We start from the raw sequence: 18499 nt of genomic DNA, 5'->3' as shown, positions 1-18499 counted from the left end.
CACACACAGAGAGAGAGAGAAAACCAAATGACTTATTGAATAAAATAACTCACCAGTTGTCAAGCCGAAGCAGCCAAAAGATCCTGTAGTGTTCTCAAACGATGTAGATTCGATTAAATTAATCCAAAAGGTTATTCCAAAGTCTCCGTCAAAGTTATCCAACAAAGCCAATGCCGCTCACAGAAACTGCTAGAAGCAAAGGGGGACGGTTGCAGCGCATCCACGTAATTTATAGTGTTGAGGCGGAGCTTCAAGTATTGACCAATCACAGAGTGATGGTGTGATGATTGACAACCACACCCTTCGTCACACACATGCAGGGCGAGGCTGACAATTACGCACACATCTCTGCTTAACTGAGCAGCAGAGAAAGCAGCATGTTTTAAAGTTGTCATATTTCAAGAACGGTTGATGATAGAGATAACATTTTTGGTTTGTGAGCGTCAGGAGGCTTTCGGCAGCTCCCACATATAAATTTGTGACAAACGGGCATGAATTGACAGAGAAATCACAGTTTTAAAATCACCCTCGTCTTGACTTTTCCAAAACTCCAAGGCAGACATTTAACATGGGAGCCTATTGGAGCTTTGACCAGAACTCTCTGCGCTTTGATATATACTGTATATAATATATACTGTATATATTTAAAAATAAACCGGACCTCTGGTCACCTTTTTTATTCACTGTTGTCAAATATATGTTAAGTTATGTTAATGTCTACGTTTCATGTACAGCCTGTGTTTGAAAAACCGGAGTCGAATTCCTTGTATGTGTTACATACTTGGCCAATAAAGCTGATTCTGATTCTGATTCTGATTTGAGGTGATTTTAAGAAAAACTACAAGTCATATGAACATGAAAACACACACAGGGTTAGACGACAACCATGGCAGCGTTTTGATGTAAAAAATTGTCAGTGTAGGTTGGAAATTGTGGGCAGGAGAAGAGTTTGTTTAGAGATTTTTCTGATTATTTTGCTGGATCTCGCTGGAGTGTGTCACTCTAGCTCCCGCCCACGCACGCAATACACACCCATTATAAAATCTGAACACGTCGAAAAAAAAGTACAAAACGTAAACTGCGATTGTTTAAAAACCGTAACATGGATCGAAACGTTGACTTAAGTGAGAAAAGTCCCAAGTCTTGTGACCCGTTTAAAGTAACAATCATGTTTCTGCGTTAAAGTATGACGACACTGTGATGCTCCAAAGCGGGCTTGGTTTTTCTCCAAATTTTGGTCGTTTCAATTCATTTTAATAGGGACATTTTTGGCAGTTTTTTTGTCGCGATTTTTGTCGCCATGGTTACTCGAAAGTCTTAGAAAAGTCATAGCTCACGATTCCCGATCAGGCCGCACGTTTTGATATAATTGTGTTGGGGTTTTCTCAAAGCTGCGGGAGGAGTAGCACAGCAAAAAACGCGAGGAAGAGGAATATCAAGCGGGAAAAAAAACGCGTAGGATTACAAGAGATGCTTGCAGCGCAATGCATTCTAGTGAGAACTCTGGGGAGTTCTGACTAGTATGCCTTGCGGCTGCAGGCACTAATAAAAAGTCATATTCATACCCTGAGTGTGAGAGAGTGAGTGTGCGTGCACCACAGGAAAATCCCCCAGCAGTCTAGGTCTATAGCAGCATAACTAAGAGATGGTCCAGGTTTCCCTGAACCAGCTCTAACTATAAGCTTTATCAAAAAGGAAAGTTTTAAGTCTAACTTTAAATACAGAGAGAGGCTCCGCCTCCCGAATTGTTCACAATGAGTCTTTTATTCCGGCCTGCCACAGATTCTTGTATGTCTCCAAATATTGCATTGGAACATATTTTGGTCTGTTTCTCTATGAACTCTACAGGATCAGTGAATGAAAGTAAACTGTCGCTCTCCTCCATTCTCACTTGAATTATCGTTCGCCATTTGTCTCGCAGCCTGCAGGGCAATTTCATCACAATATTTTTCAAGGTAGAGGCCACATATAACTCATTCATGTAATTCAGCTTTGACATGACATTACAGCATCCTCTGAGATATAGCGCAAAATCATTCAAGGCCTTTAGGTCCTCAGGCTTCATGTTTGGCCAGTTGAGGACTTTCTCAATGTAGGCAGTTGAAATCTTATACTCATTGCCAAAATGTTCATATAGCAAGCGTTTTGCTTTGAGGTACCCTTGCTCTCCACTCATATGCTGGCAACTTCTTACCAGGTCTCTGGCCTGACCTTTTGTGTACTGTTCGAGATAAAACAATCTGTCTTGTCCATTGTCCGTTTTCCTTTCAATGTTATGTTCGAAGGACGTCATAAATGAACTGAACTGTAAAATGTCTCCATCAAACTCTTGGGTGGCAATGAAGACAACTGCTGTTGTTTGAGAAGCATAGATGTCATTTCATTTTGTCTATTCAATATAACAATTAGACTACTGGATGGCAGTTCATCATGCAGTGCTCTGTACGGTACCTGCTGTGGCTCCGGCATCACTGTGTGTGAATTGGACAAGATCATCAACCAGCTGCCTGTATTGTGTACTTTGTTCTTGTATACACGATTCATTGTCAAAACTCGGTTGTGTTAGCCCAGGTAGGCCTACTCTTCCAGCTGTGTGACCTGCCTGTGACAATCGTGGTCTCAGTGCTACTCCTACAACACCTTGCGTTTCTTGAAGTAACCAGTCTCTACGCTCACCTTGGGAATGTGCAATGGTAAATGTTGTGCTCTGTCCTTCGGTCGCACACTCCTTTCTTTGTGCATTTTGATTTGTGTTCCTGCTTGTACAGTACTTCTTCATCCTCCTCAAAATACTTATTCATGTCATCAATTGGAGTAGAAGAAACGTGTATTTTAGCATCAGTCAACACTCCAAGCTTGGCATCTGTAGCTGACAACTCAGTTTCAAGGTTAAGTTTCCTTTTGTCTTCTTATTTCTTCCCATTCTTTCATCACCTGCTCTTCCTTTTCCTCCAATGCATGTTTTTGTTTTAATGCAGCAGTTTTAGCCAACAATGAAGCCCTCTCTGCCTGTGCAATCTGATGCGCTGAATCTGCTTCCACATGAGACTCTGCTAGAGCTAGACCTTTGGCTCACTACAGAGACACTGTCCTTTGGACTGACTTCGACTACGTTCTCCTTTTGTGGCAGGGACTGAATAGGGCAGGACTGAATCCACTTCTCCATCTTAGTCTTAAATTCAGTGATATTCATCATCTTTGGCTGATACACTCGTCCTTTGCAACTAAGTTTGAAATTGTTTGTGCAATTCATTGAATTGATTCAGTGGATCTGATATAAGTTCAGTTATTTTGTTCATCATGCGCGTTAATAAAGCACCTTTACCCTTTCTACTATTCTTTGCTGCTTGCTTAGTTTCTGTTTCAGACATTCAAGTGTTTCTTTCCAAACATACCAGTTTTTGAAGATTATGACAGATCCTGTTCACCCTTGGCCTTCAGCCTTTCCAGACACATGCACTTCCTTTGTTCCAGGTCCTTCCACAGAGAGCAATTCTTTGACTTAATTGTAGCAGCTGTTCCACTCTTTTGTCCTTTGCCTTTGAGCTGCAACTGGTGACTGAGTTGGTGTGGTTTTGACGCGTGCAGATGAAGAATGAATGAGATGAAAGTTGATGTAGTTGCTCTTCTAGCGATTTATTAGTACAAAGTAGAATGACAAAATAAAATAAACTTAAAGTCTGGTTTCATATGGCTTAACACAGATTCACATGGGCTTCAACACGGTCAAATAATTGTTTGCCCACTCAGCCACGCCCAACTGCTGCGACCTCAGGTCTTTTAAGGGCTTCTTCCCCCTTGGACTCCACCTTTGGTCTCCCAGTCCTCCTGTAGGTGGGGGTAGACACCTCTTTGGCTCTTACACTCACAAAGAGTCACTAAGCCACACACTCAGACCCACAAGGAAAGAAAACAAAAACTTAACACAAATATAAATGGCTCCTACAACAGTGTTTATCAGTATCAGTATTACATTTATTAAGTTGTCCTAAAGCAGATTTGTAGTTGTATATGTTAGCAACAAATCACAACGTACATTATCTCAAGACACCTTACACAATAAGACATCACATATTGAGCAAACACTTGACAACAGGAAGTAAAAGACTGAGTGATTGGGGGTTATCTGCTTCAGCTGGTAGGTTTGAGAGAAGTAACAGGATCAACATGTTTGCTAAGCATCCAAAACAGTTCTAACATGAAAGGATTAATTGTTTTAATATAATCTATAATTGTTTTTATATAAAATAAAAGCTATAAAATTATCTTTGTCTGACTCTCATCCCGGGCCACACGTGATATAGTGTGCTAACCACGTGATATAGTGGTTAGCACTCTCGCCTTGCAGTGAGAAGACCAGGGTTCGAGCCCCGGTTGGAACAAGGGCCTTTCTGCTTGGAGTTTGCATGTTCTCCACGTGTGTGCGTGGGTTCTCTCCGGGTTCTCCGGCTTCCTCCCACAGTCCAAAAACATGCAATGTGGGGATTAGGGAAATTGGACACTTTAAATTAACCATAGGAGTGAGTGTGAGAGTGAATGGTTGTTTGTCTCTATCTGTGTGTGGCCCTGCGATGGACTGGCGGACTGTCCAGGGTGTACCCCGCCTATCGCCCGATGTAGCTGAGATTGGCACAGCACCCCCCGCGACCCTCTGGTGGAGGAGAAAGCGGTAGATGATGACTGACTGACTGATCACATAATGAGTATGTGACGGGATGAGAGTCAGACAAAGATAATTTCTTCACCCATATAGTGTTTTTCCCAGATTACAGATTACAATTAGAAAGGTGCTCAAAGAGTTCATACCACCACCAAAGCTATTGGGCTACAGTATCTCACCATGTCAAAGAGTAAAAAAAAAAAACAATTCCCTGCATCCACCCATTGATCCACCTCCACTATTTTCAAAGATTTCAGAGAAAATAGGAATGAAAACACAAGCTCCTTGGCTGATAGTCTTAAAACATGTGGGTCATCAAATTCTGTCGATATATTAAAGAGGTTTCATTCTGCTCTAATGATGTTTCATGTTGGACTGTAAGAGTTTGCTTCTTTACACTAAACCATAACTACTTAATACTATGTGAGTTAGAAGCTACAGGTCAACAATTTACAGTATGTTGTGACTGGTGTAAAAAAGAAAATTGAAAAAAAAAAAAAAAGTTATACATTATAGAAATTAAATGCTTTTTACTGTAGATTCAGATTTTTCTTATCAGCTTTGAAGTTAAAATTGTAGAAAATTCATATCAAGACAATCAGAGATGGCAGACTTCACCCCATTCCTGCAACAAGCCTCTGGTGCCCTCTGGTGGTCATGTTGGCAAGTGCGACATGCATGCACGCACGCACACACACACACACAGAGCCACCAAAAACAATACTTCACTCCCAAGAAAGAAAGTGAAGTAAAAAGAGACCACGGTGACTGTGAGTGACCGCTGTCTCTGCTTGGATTTGACAGTTTCTGATTCAGGAAATGTACAAATATATCTATGAAAAAAGGTGCAAATATGCTGCCATCCATCGTCATCAAGCTTAACTCAGTCGTCCCTGCAGAGTGCGGCTTCAGGAAGAAGAGGAGGAGATGTAAACGTAGAGGAGTCAGATCAGCAGGTTGTAGTCTCTTTTTCTCAAACAGGTTCATCAACTGCAAGTCTCATACCATGCAGCTGCTTTCATTCAACGACTGAAATGGCATCAAAGTGATCCTCCTCAATGGTGCTGCTCCTCCTGAGAACGTGATGCTCAGCAAATGGCTTGAAGAAAAACTACAAAAGAAAGAAAATGTTATTTAAGACATGCAGCAAAGTGGGTCGCTTTTATCTTGACTGCAAGTGGTGGACACAAGGACAAATCTGATTTTAGCCACTTCACAAAAAGTGAAGTATCTCATGAATATGTGACATATGACATAAACTGAAGTTTGTGTCACTGTGTAAACCACTAACTCGCCTGCACACAAGAATTGCTGATCCACTGCTGCCTCCATCACGAAGTTCAAATGTGTGATTTTGGTGTTGAAGTACTTCATTTAGATTTCACTATTTAGATTTAATGACACAAAGGCAGCAGTAGATTAGTAACTCCTGTGTCCCCATGAGATTAAAAGGATGATTTCCTCTATAGACTTTGGTGCAGGAGGGTGAGCATTTTACAAGAGATAAAGCAGTGAACATGAGATATGTGAGATATGTTGGACTTAGGCTGCTGAAGAATTTACTAGGTGAGCCTTTTTGTTAAGAGGCTAAAATGTATAGTGCTTAACAAAGACCACCTGTCCTAAAAATTACAAAATAGTTTAAAACTAAAATGTTATTGTTACTAAATTCACCTTTTTATACCCAAATTTGACAGAAAAAAATTTTTCTGACTTAACAACGTTGTGTCCACTCTACTCCTGGGGTCTGTCATACAACTTAATATTCAAAAATCCAAAGTATCCCTTTAATGTTTTCACCAAGAGCCTAATTTATTTCATTATTTACACCCGGCCTTTTCCTACTGTGCCATGAAAAATGTCTAGCGGTTGTGTGGTCAATAATGTTCATGCTCACATGGTCAGGGATCTTGCATGGAGGCCGCAGCCACCGCTTGATTCTCCCAGGATGGATGATGAGGACGTATGCAATCACAGATATCAGACAGGCCAGGAATAAAACCACCAACACTATGATTATTACCACTGTTTGTTTTGGCTTGTGTTCTGGGAAAGACACAGACACACATAAACACACACACACTTACAATGTTATCATCATGTCATCATGAAATGTTGACATGATGATGATCGGAGATGTCTTGAGAAAATAAAAAGGTACATACCATCAGCAATGACCATGGACTTGGGGATGACCTCACACTGGGTGCAACTTTCCAGTCCCACAGGTTTACCAAAGTACACATACTGCACCTTCGTACAGTATCGCTGTCCCTCTTCCAGGTTAGAAATGGTCACTGAAGAAATAGCATCCTTGTATTTCTGTTGAAGAGATGTTTGGTTAACACTGATGCTTAGTATTGCACTTTTAGAAATGGGCAAGTTGAAACAAAGTACGGATGATAATGGGAAGCCTGGAGGAATTGTGAAACTCTGAAGGGCAGGAAATGTTCAAACAAGCCAGAAAAACTCTCACGAAATTGTACCAATGTGTCAAGCATAACACTTATTGAAAAAACAATATTAGAACAAACTTTTTACTTTTCTTTCAATAATTTGTTTTGCAAATAACATTTTTGCTTTAGCAATAAAAATAACCTCAATATTGCTTCCTGAGAAAGCATTTTTCAAATAAAAATATGAAATGTGCAGTTATAACTATAATAGCGTAATTTTTTTAAACAAAAAATACATCTCCATAACAAAGAATACTTTACCAATATCAATAATTTGTTGAGCAAATAACATTTTTTGTTTTAGCAATACGAATGCTGTCCCCTGCCAATGTTTTGAGACACAACCCATCGAGAGGTCTTTCTTCATCTCCTACCACATTCACCGTGAATCCAAGACTGAGGTATTTTCCCAGCTTGGGTTTTGGTCGTCGTGAATCATTGTTCAGTTCGTCTGACATTGGCTTGTTGTTAGTTTACAAAACAATGCACAGTTTTATTTTTGCCCCTGTCAGAAACTTCTCCATTATCCAAACCTTCACCAGTGCAGATTTTGTTATGGTTTGTCACTAAAATGAGTGCGGGTTACAGTGAGACCAAAAGTTCCACCTGCTAAACTGTAGTTAGGACTTAAAAAAAACAAACAGATGCTATTCTTATCAGCAAAAGGAGATGCCAAGTGAAGGGAACCCAAGGAAGCAAATAAGGTGAAAATAGAGCCCTATGGGACCCCACATGACAGGGGTGCAGAGAAGGATTTGGAACCAGAAAGCATGCAGAACAATGAGCAAGTAACATTAAGCAAGAGAGAGCAAATTGATGATAAATGAAGCAGATGCGAGTGTGTTAGGGTTACAGTGATGATGACATCTCACCTGCAGGGACTCTCCTTCCTTGCCATAGTAAACCCTATGTTTGACATGGTCTCCGTGTTCATGAGCCATGCTGTGGTCGCTGCTCAGATATACAGTCAGGGAGCCAGATCGTGCCGTCAGAGAGACATTCGGGCTGCAGGAGTCACCTGGATAAAAACAAAAATCACATGTCTCATTGGTTCCATTCATCAAACTTGGGTGTACACTAATTTCCATGCAAAGATCGGCATTTATCCATATGGACGTTGGTGTAGCGTACGATCAAATATCACACAAGCAGTGTGCGACTGTGTGGATAATTGTTATGAGAAGATAGCAATGCAATGTCCGTTCACACAGAGGTTCCTAGAATTAGAGTTAAATTAGATATTGCACAAAAAAATGTTAAAATTAGCTATTGTCAAAAATAATGATGATTATAACTATAAGAATGATCTGCAGCCTTATATCCAACACTTAAAAATAAGTATCTTAAGGTGAAGGACAACTTCTTTTTGACAGACTACAGGTGACATAATTTACCCTATGTAGTGGGAGTGAAATATTGTTTTTAGTGGCTGTGTCTGTCTGTCTGTGTTTCCACACTTGCGCTTGCCAACAAGAACATCAGAGGCCGACAGAGGCTTGTTGCATGAGTAATTCAGTGCACAATTACACACGTGGGTGACAGTGGAACTGCACTGGGCTGCTGAAGGGCAGAGGAGAAAACCCTGATGTAAACACCTGAAAGATTTTGTAAAATATAAGAGCAGCAAAAAAAAGTGCAGCCAGACGATCCTATGTCCGCAGAGCCATGTCCACTGCAGCCGCATCTGAGAGCCACACAGAGGAAACAGTGCATTCTGCGCTTCTAAAATGTAAGTAAAGTAAAATACTTACATATTAAATTGCAAATTAAGTAGGTTATTCAGAATGAGAAACACACTGATTAAACAACATTTATTTAATTTTTAATTTATTTGATGTTTGTATTCGATTTTTATTGATCTCTTTTAGTGCGTCATTTAATGCAAACAGACAGCGATCTATGTCGGTAATTAACTGGCAGTTTCTGCCTGTTTTTCCAGGACTCCTCTCAAATATCGGTAAAACATTTTTTACGCTGTCTTGAGGTGATTTTACAGACATGCCGATATGAAAGTTTATCGCGAAAGTGTAATGGAAGCGCTTTTTCCGCATTTACACGTCACTGGACACGATGGAGGGGGTCAAATGACCAGTTCACTTCAGACAAGATGGTGGTATGTATGGACAGAGTTCACCCGATGCCACTGTCTTCTGTTGAAAATAACCACAGCAAACAGTAGCAGCAATCGAGATCACTGTTCCAAAACCATGGAAACGCATAATACTTTTAGCCATCTTCCTCAAAGTGGAGTCTTGTGGGACTAGACTTTACGAGAGGTCAAGGTCTGGCTGAAAAACAGCAATACACTTTTTCTTAGGGATTTCCGATATGGGCCTTTTTTACCGATAATCGATAAGCCCTAAAAGTCCATAACAATCAGTTCAGCCACTGCTGAGAGCACAGGGTTTGATTGTTTTCCTGAGCTCTACAAAGCAGAATGGCACGTCCGTTGACTAGTTACGTCACTGGCGAATTTCACCACTCCTCTAAACAGCAGCGCCTCCTAGTCCGGGCCCTAGAGTCCGGGCACATCCGGTGACGTACTTTCAACCATAGAAGAAGAAGAACTACTCTCGTTGTAGCTGCTGAGCTCTGTACATCCGATAAGCTCAGCAGCTACAACAAGAGTAGTTCTTCTTCTTCTTCTACGGTTGAAAGCAGCAATATAAAGCAGGACACAGCACCAAACTTCACCTAAAGGAAGGAGCAGTGACAACAATACAACAATACGTATTACAAGTTTTACAAACCGTAAAACTGTCTTTGTGTGCTTGTTTTGTCATTTAGCATGTTTCATTTGCATGTGTGTTTTTCATCTTGGTAACCACAACAATATCAAAGCTACAGGCGTCCTGCAGCAGTCTTTGCAATGGAGGTGGTTCACTTGTCACAGTGTCTTCTGACTCGGCATTATTCAATGTTTTGATAATTGCTCGCGGTGCATCCGCCTTTCCAGAGGAGGAGCTGTGGGTCTGAGAGCTGACGTACCAATTACGTCACTTCCAGGTAACTGGCCAATCACAAGACAGTGGGAAAGCTCTCGTTGGCTGTCCAATCACAAGACAGTCCGTGTTCTGCGGGTGTAGTTTTGGTGAGAAGTGATGAGACATTTACATCAGCTCGTTTGTAGCAACTAAGACGTTTTTGACCATAAAAACGACTTCATGTTTGTAAGTACACCTCCATATCTCACAAGTGAGATAGAACTATGCTATGGTCTCTTTAATAACATACAAACATTCAAACTGTCAGGTCAAAACTTTCACTTTAAAAACAATATAGAAAAACAAAACGCATCAGCAAAAAATCTTCTGCAGAGGCGGAGCTGATCATCTCCGACAACATCACTGCCATACTATAAATACATCTCTTAATACACATGTTTGAAATATAAATGACTAATTTCTCGCCTCAAGTGATCTTAAAGCTGCGTTCCGGGACACTCTTTTCTCTGCGGCCCAGCAACAGTGAATGCTACTCGATTCATAGATAATTATTTTTGTTTGTGGTGACTTTTATCACTTACCAGTGTGAGAAATGTCATGTGTGGTGTGTGAGTTAGTCAACTTATTAAAATGTGTGTCTCACACTAAATGCAGCGCTAAGCTGCCGCGATTTGCACTTGCTGTCACTTGATCGTCACCAGAGGAGGCTGTGGGGAACTGATCCAAAAGGCATTAGCCAGGTCAAGGAAGGTGACATGGTGGTCTCTTTTGTCCTTCTTCGCTACTTGGATCTGGTGCCAGATCATACTGGTATGATCCAAGCAACCAGAGGACCCAGGAATGCCGGCCTTCTATACGGCTGTATCAACGTACTTATTCTTTTCCAGATAGGTGGACAGCCTCTGTGCGATCACACTGAAAAAGATTTTCCCATCAATGTTGAGAAGGCAGACTGATGTCTGCTGCATCCTTCTCCTTGGGAATTAGCACACCTCCAGCCCTTCGCCAAGCCTTAGATATCATTCCCTTCTGCCACACTATCCTCATGAGCCCCAAAACATAGCTTAGAACATCTGGTGCCTTCTTGTTAAGCTTATACGGCCCATGGGCTGATGCTGACGTACTGTACTCTCTACTTCCTTCCATTTTGGAGGGCCAGTCTCCAGGTGGAATTCAGGAGGTTGAATAGGTGGGATGTCATATGGGATACCTAGCGGTTTGTGCCTTTTCGTGTCATGGTGGACCTTATTCAGATGTTCTTCCAGTTCCTGCTTTGGAGTTTTCCGCTTTTTTTTTTTTTTAATTAAAGAGGTCTTTGACGAACTTGAAGGATTTTTATAGAACCGTGTTCTTGTGTGTTCCTTCCTCTTGCGAAGATTCCTCAAGTTCTCTGCTCTGGGTAAGGTTGCCAACTGGCATTTGATGTCCTCCTGGAGTAGCATGAGAACATCTCTAACTTTCCTAGCTGCCTTCTCTCTCTGACCAGTCTTTCGATCTCTTGCTGCCTCCTAGATTTGGCTGGAGGCAACATATCCTTATGTTCACTCTAAAGCACTCTTCTTTCTTTCCAGTTTATTGTTTCTCTCTCTGCTGAGCCCACCTGTTGCTCCAGGATTTTTTACTGTTTCCCACTCTCTCTTTTGCAATAGCTGTGGGCCACACGGCATTTCTGTGCTTGTATAATCCTCCTCAGTGACCGGGTTGCTGATACTCTGCAAACTTTGTTTTTTGTCCCATCTCTGTGCTTCACTCAACTGATTTGACTGGTTACTTCGTAAGAAGTACTGGTCAATACACCACTTCCGGTTTTGATAAAAACCGGAAGTGGTGATTGAGTTTTCCACTGTATGCTTCACCTGTCGGCCGTGCGGCACACTGATGGAGCTGAGAACAAAGCGGGTGGGTGTTGATGGATTAAGCATCCGCAGCAACATCGGAACGGAGCCGCCACACAACGCAACATGCATGCAGTGGAATCCCTTTCTGTCGGTTCCACTCTGCAGTAGTGGTTACTGCTCTACATATTTTGAAAGTATATGTGATAATTTGTCATGTACCAAACAGTTCGGGACAAATACACGTAATGTTACACCCCTATCCCATCCTGGATCCTTACCATGTCTGCTACAGGCCTTGACTGGTGTTGAACTCAGCTCATGTCTCTCTGCTCGCACACGCAGCAAGACACAGCCATGCTCACTCTCAGCTTTAGTGAAAGCCACGTTACAGGAATTGAAAGGTGTCTGGACACACGCAGGCACATCGCTCCACGCACCGTTTCTGAAGCTGTGGATAATGAACAGAAACAGATCAGTTTGCCTTTCTGTTTACAACTTCCTGTCTACAGTTTTTGACAAGAATTTTATGTGATGGGTAGGTGAAGTATTTTGCCATTTCATTTTGGTAAGAATCTACCCACTGATGACGTCACAAAAAAATACAACATTTTCAAGAAATACCCATTTCTTATAATAGACAAAACTGTAAACAAGTCAAAAAAAATTATATCTCAGTGATATTTTAAAATCAAAATGTAAACATGTCAGGTGCCTGTATGTAAAACTTATACAATTCTAGCACTACTAGGCTCTACTCTATTCGGTTTAGTATCAGGCAGTTGTGTTCCAATACTACGGGGGCGTAATGGCACAGCTGCAAGAAACTGCCGTGACCTTGTTTTTCATGCGACACACAAACTAGTGACAAGCAAAACGGTTCTTTGTGGTGTACTGAATCATTAGAATCAGCTAATCAAAAAGATTAGTTCAGTACTTCCTGCATGACTGCAGCACAGCAAACTCCATCTGGCAGTCACTGAACTTGCCGGCTTTCAGCATTGCTGTTGCTAAATACACCAGACTCCTCTGTAAAATATTGAGATTTTAGAAATTTCCTTGCTAAATGTTGAAGATTAACACTTTTTTTCAGGTCTTTTTAACTCATCTACAGTTCAGTTTGATTTGTGGGTTGGATGTCACGCTCGTAGTAGTAGCTGTGTACCGTTCCTAATGGAAAAGCAAAAAAGTTGACCTGTTTAATGGGAAAACATGTTAATGTCTAAACACATGGTTACTTTATAGACTGCTGCTTCAAGAAGCTGTGTATGTTTTCACCGTTGAATAAAGATGGACAAGGAAAAACGCATTGCAGAAGAACTAAACCGTGGCTGTTACAGTGCAAATCTTTGGCTGTACTTCTTAACGAGACAGATGCTTCTGGTCATGCCATCTCACTTCTGCTATGCTACGGAAATGCTACGGAAGATGAAGTCACAACATGTAGCTCCAAATTTCCTCCAGAGCTTATGAACAACAAACGGATGGATTATTTAGCGGCCGAAAGAAAGTGGCAGGCCATGAGAATAATTGGACACCTTGAGGCGAACAGACACAGTAGTTACTTCTGAGATGACAACATGATGCCCGTGATGAAAAGAAAGCACCCCAAACCTTTTATTAACCTTCTATCTTCTTATGGGGTGAGTTTTCATTAACATTGTTAATCTACATTACGTTAATGTTCATCCAAAATCACATACAGGGATTAAAAATGTTTTTTCATGCTAAACGCTATCTTTTAATAATCCACTGTGCGTTTCAGAACGTTATGTGGCTACATTGTTGTTAGCTAGCACAGTAGTGTCCTTTTAAAATGCAAATGATACACACATCGAAATTTATGTGCGACCAGACGATCGTATTATAAACTGTAGGCATGTCCAAAGTCCAGCCTGCGGGAAAATCCTGGCCCTCGGTGAGATTTTGTAGGGCCCGCAGCTTCGGTTTTATAATGTATTATTTATGACCAGGGAGGGACTTGGACAAAAAAAAAATCAGATTCATGTATCCCCCTGATCAGCTCAGCTGTTTGAAACCTATCTGTGACAGTCAGATTTTTCACTCCTTGCGTGGCCTTGATGTGGTTACATTGCCATTTAAAAATGATTATTGTGACAATGACAATTAAATTTCAATTAAACAGTGCATATGTATGTAAAAATTACTTTTAAAAAAAAGGTCTGAAGTGACCATTGGCCCCCGGACGTCGTCACATTATCAAATCTGCCCTCGTTAAAAAAAGTTACACCCCTGCTGTAACGGGAGCATATAAGCATTTGCTATTAATATGAATAACAAACCAACCTGATGTGCTTGAATACTGTGTGAATGACACAGCTTTGGGTATGAAGTATTGACTGTGATGCTAATGATTTAGGGACTAGCTGATAGTTAGCACATTATCATCATTCAGCTCATTCAGTAAAAGACTGCTCCATCCACACTACACCACAGAGCCAATTAAATTTATTTTATTTGAATTGATATTAGAAAAAAATTTCTATATTTGATCCTTCTAACTCTAGAGTATATTATCTTTTATGTTTTTAATTTTTATGAAAATTATATTCATATTTTCTCTGAGACCTTTTCACAGCACCCTCAGGGTCCCTAGACCTGTTATTGATAACCATTATTCAAACTACTACAATAGTTTCTGTCCTGTGGGCTAATAGATATCAGATGTCGTAGATCACATGTAGATGTGTATGTATGTATGTATATATATATATATATATATATATAGGTGTTGTGTGTATGTAGGTATACATACATATATATAGCATGGGTCACTTTCATTTTTCGTTTCATTTTTATTTTTATTTTTATTTTTATTTTTATTTTTATTTTTATTTTTATTCTTATCTTATTTTATTCTACTCTCTATTTTTAACAGTGCTGTGTGTGGATGCTGGAGATGTTAATTTCCCCGAGGGAACCTCCCAAAGGGATTAATAAAGTCGTCTGTCTGTCTGTCTGTCTGTCTGTCACTGACAGCTATACCAGGAGGGGTAGGACTATGTAAATGTGATGATACCACCTATTGGCTCCCAGAAGGTATAAACCTTTGAGGCTAAAATTCTCCCTAAATCAGTTTGAGGAGTGCCTACATTCAAATGGCCACATCTTCTTCAATGTTTTTCCATGTTTCAGACATTGTGGGAAAGCTTAGCAATCACACTTTCAGAATATGTTAATAACTCAAAATGTCCCTCTGCCTGTTTTCACATTGTGAAATGTTAGAGGTTTCCTGTTATGGTTAGTTTGACAGCAGCACCTCACCTAAGGTACTGCACAGTGTAGGTGACATTTGTTTCTTCAGTCGGTGTCCATGTCAGCAGCCACTTATCAACATGAACGTGTAGTGGTGGTGATAGCATCTCCTGAGACACTACTGGAAGTGAGAAATGAAATGAGAGTGGACAGGTCAGTAAAAAACACTTCAAAGAGTTACAGTTCAAGCAAACATCAGAAGTCTACTGTTGTTCGATGGCAGCAGAGGATCTGTTACTCCACCAAGGAGATTATAGCTGTGTTACCATCATGGTACGGATTGATTTGGTACATTAGGGTACAGTTTGGAATGGTAAAGCCCTGGGTCAGAGGAGGGAGGATGTGAACACAACAGCCTGCGGGACATTTTTCCACCTTTTAAAGGACAAAATCCAAAGGTAAGTTAACCTTAAGCTTGAGGGCATGATGTATGTGGAGTTTTCTATGTCTAACCTGCTGTTGTTACATGTAAATGGCCCAGAACTGAACAAAGTTGAGCTGATACTTAGTATTAGGCAAAAATGACAATAATAATCAATAATGACGTTATTGCCAAGCAGGTTGCGTCTTTCTACGAAAGGTGTTGCCTTCCATGTATGATAAAATTATTGGAGGTCAGTGCAGATGTAACAACAGATTGCTATATGACATGACTTTCTATGACACCTCTTCTTTTTACAGTTAGTTTCCAATTGACTGGTTATGGACGCTAGATATCACTAGAACATGTCCTGTCTTTAAAGATTTCACACACGGGTGGAAAAAAGTGTTGGATAGTAAAATAAAGAGGAGAAAACAAAACCTATTTTTACTTGAATAAACAAAACAGATCAGTGATTGTTGCAAACACAGTCGGCTGCACTGAACATCCACTGCTCGTTCTTGTCTGTGACACCGTTTATGTGCGCTGTACTGTGGTCACACATCCCTGCTCTCTCTCTTCGCACACGGAAACAGTATTTCCCTTTCTTTCCCCTGGCTTGGTTCATTCTGTCTCCGTTTCTGTTATATATCTGTAATGTGTAAAGTGTCTTCTCTGTTTTTTGAAGCTGCAGTAAAAGCCAGAAAAAACTATCTCTATAGAAGGAACTCACTGTTAGGTGATGTTAATCATGTGTTCGAGACTTTGGTCATTGACTGCAAAAGATTCTCATCCCAGAAACAAAAAAAACAGGCCTGTTATTTTTACTTGTGGTTGTTTGTCAAATTACATTTGAGCCTCTGAAACAGCAAAGTCTGACTCTTCAATCTCAGTCAGGAAATGCTGCTGCTACATTTCACAATCATTACAGAAGGAGACATAGGACTGTTGCACAAAAGCAGAACTAAAAAGATTTCACGTTTCACATAAGCCAAGCCAGGATTAAGAGGTGCAGCTAGGACATGTCAGTTTTACATATGTCAGGCGTATACTGGAGGGAGACGCCACCACAGCAATGGCGGCTTGTTTACTTCTGGTACTTTGCCGGATTTGTCTATATTGTCTGTAAAAAAATAGGAACATTTAATACTCATTAAACATTCCTATTATTCTATTTTTTTTTTTTACTTCACTGTGTACCTTCAGGTAATTTTATGCATGTGCTAACTGAACAAACCGTTAGCACATGCAGACTTGATATAACTACTATGTGTGCACATAAAGTACAAGACGTACTAAGTCCAATCAAACTGAAACCATAAAATACTAGTAAAAATTGTGAATTGTATACCTCTCCAAAAATGGATTATTAACCTAATTTCTTTGGCCTGGTAAGCCGCCTGCCGTTGGCTACTGAGTTTTGGAGCGACAGATCAATGGACCAGAAGTAGTCACGGGATTGGAGATGCTGTCCGCCTGGAACTCGTTCCCCAAGTTTTCCCCGTCGACTTTCGAGAAAATATTTGTAATTATCTAATATTTGTCAGCTTATAAACCGTAGATACTATATTTTGTTCCAGACGGACATCGAATTAGAAGTCTTAGAAGTACTAAATCCAATAAAACTGAAATCATAAACTAATAACTATTTTCAAAAAAATAGAAAGTTATTCCTTTATTCCTCCCATATTATTTGCAGTGTCACGGCAGCCAAAAATCATTACAGGGTACAAATAGAAGAAATATGTTTATTAATTAAGACAGACAATATAAAAAAAGATGAAGGACTATAGCTCCACTATATACAGCATATAGCTACAATACATTTGACTACATTTTTACATGTAATCACAATGATAAGATATAATTGTTTTGGCATATAATTTAACAATTTCGTTTCAGTACGTTGTATTCCCGTCCGATATGACTTTATTTTGAAAACCGAAAATATGACTCCTTGGTTTGTACCGTTTGAGAAGAATTGACGTAAAGAATAAAATGTTCGTCGCACTTCACATTAGGAGCGGCTGATTTGACCACGGAAAGCCGACGGCAAGTGACGGTTGGCTCGACCGGCAGTAGATTACCGTCGCTTTCAAGGCTACTCTATATCAGCTAATGAGGTATTTCGAGGTTATTGGCACTATGACGAACACCTTAAGTAAAGCTAGAAACGTAGTCACAGATCCGAACTTCCGCCATTAATAACATTTAAACGTAACATTGTTGAAACACATGCAATACATATTTTAAATCGTAGCAACGTAGAGAACAAGCTCCAACCTCGAGCCGTCTACCGAACTGGAGAAGCTATATTGATCTCTACGTGCAGTCATTGTTTATACACAGTACACAACACAGCCAGTGTAACTGGAAATATCCCGGTTGAATCCGTTACCTCGATTTTGTGAAACGTTTCAGGTGACCTCGTAGAAAATAACAACGTTGGTATTTAAATAATGAAAGTGTCCATGTGTGTGATACTTTTACCTTGGACGACTGCTTGAACGCACAGCAACATGAACAACATCGTGGCGGCGTCATTTCCACGAATCCATGAACAAAACCGCTTTCTTCTTTTGTGAAAACATAATGATACTGAACCAAATCTCTAACTGTCACTTCCTCAAAAGCAGGGAATAATATTGGGAAGTGATGTCGCGTCTCTTCTTCTTCTTCTTGGTTTTTAACGGCGGCTGGCCACCCACATTATGGGGCATTACCGCCACCTACTGACCCGGGGTGTGGGTCAGACTCCATTCTCCCCTCCTTAACTTCTTACTTATTTAAATATAAATACTAATAATACAAATAAACAACATACACACATACATACTAACTTATGTCTACTACTATATATATGTATATATATATGTATATGTATATATATATATATATATATATATATATATATGTGTATATATATATATATATATATATATATATATATATATATATATATATAT

General features: G+C 40.1%; 1 protein-coding gene across 1 annotated transcript; it reads right to left on the bottom strand.

Moving 5' to 3' along the window:
• Positions 1–4322: 4322 nt before the first annotated feature.
• On the bottom strand, positions 4323–18195 carry LOC131455413 (uncharacterized). Its single transcript, XM_058623020.1, has 7 exons — positions 18024–18195; positions 15182–15293; positions 12178–12347; positions 7989–8134; positions 6826–6982; positions 6558–6706; positions 4323–5771 (listed from the first exon to the last, which is right to left on the bottom strand). Exons 1-7 carry the CDS (start codon positions 18061–18063, stop codon positions 5679–5681), a joined length of 867 nt encoding a protein of 288 aa, XP_058479003.1. The 5' UTR covers positions 18064–18195; the 3' UTR covers positions 4323–5678.
• Positions 18196–18499: the final 304 nt, after the last annotated feature.

This window comes from Solea solea, chromosome 2, assembly GCF_958295425.1.
Source record: "Solea solea chromosome 2, fSolSol10.1, whole genome shotgun sequence".
Classification (NCBI taxonomy): domain Eukaryota; kingdom Metazoa; phylum Chordata; class Actinopteri; order Pleuronectiformes; family Soleidae; genus Solea; species Solea solea.
The sequence above is the reverse complement of the archived record's forward strand: the minus strand, read 5'-3'. Positions and strand labels throughout refer to the sequence as shown.

Excerpts from the sequence above, each read along its gene's own strand:
- LOC131455413 (XM_058623020.1), bottom strand. The coding sequence starts at position 18,063 with ATGTTGTTCATGTTGCTGTGCGTTCAAGCAGTCGTCCAAG. Across the intron at positions 15,294-18,023 it reads CGTTCAAGCAGTCGTCCAAG|TAGTGTCTCAGGAGATGCTA; the intron begins GTAAAAGTATCA and ends TCTCACTTCCAG. Across the intron at positions 6,983-7,988 it reads AGGAAGGAGAGTCCCTGCAG|AAATACAAGGATGCTATTTC; the intron begins GTGAGATGTCAT and ends TCTCTTCAACAG.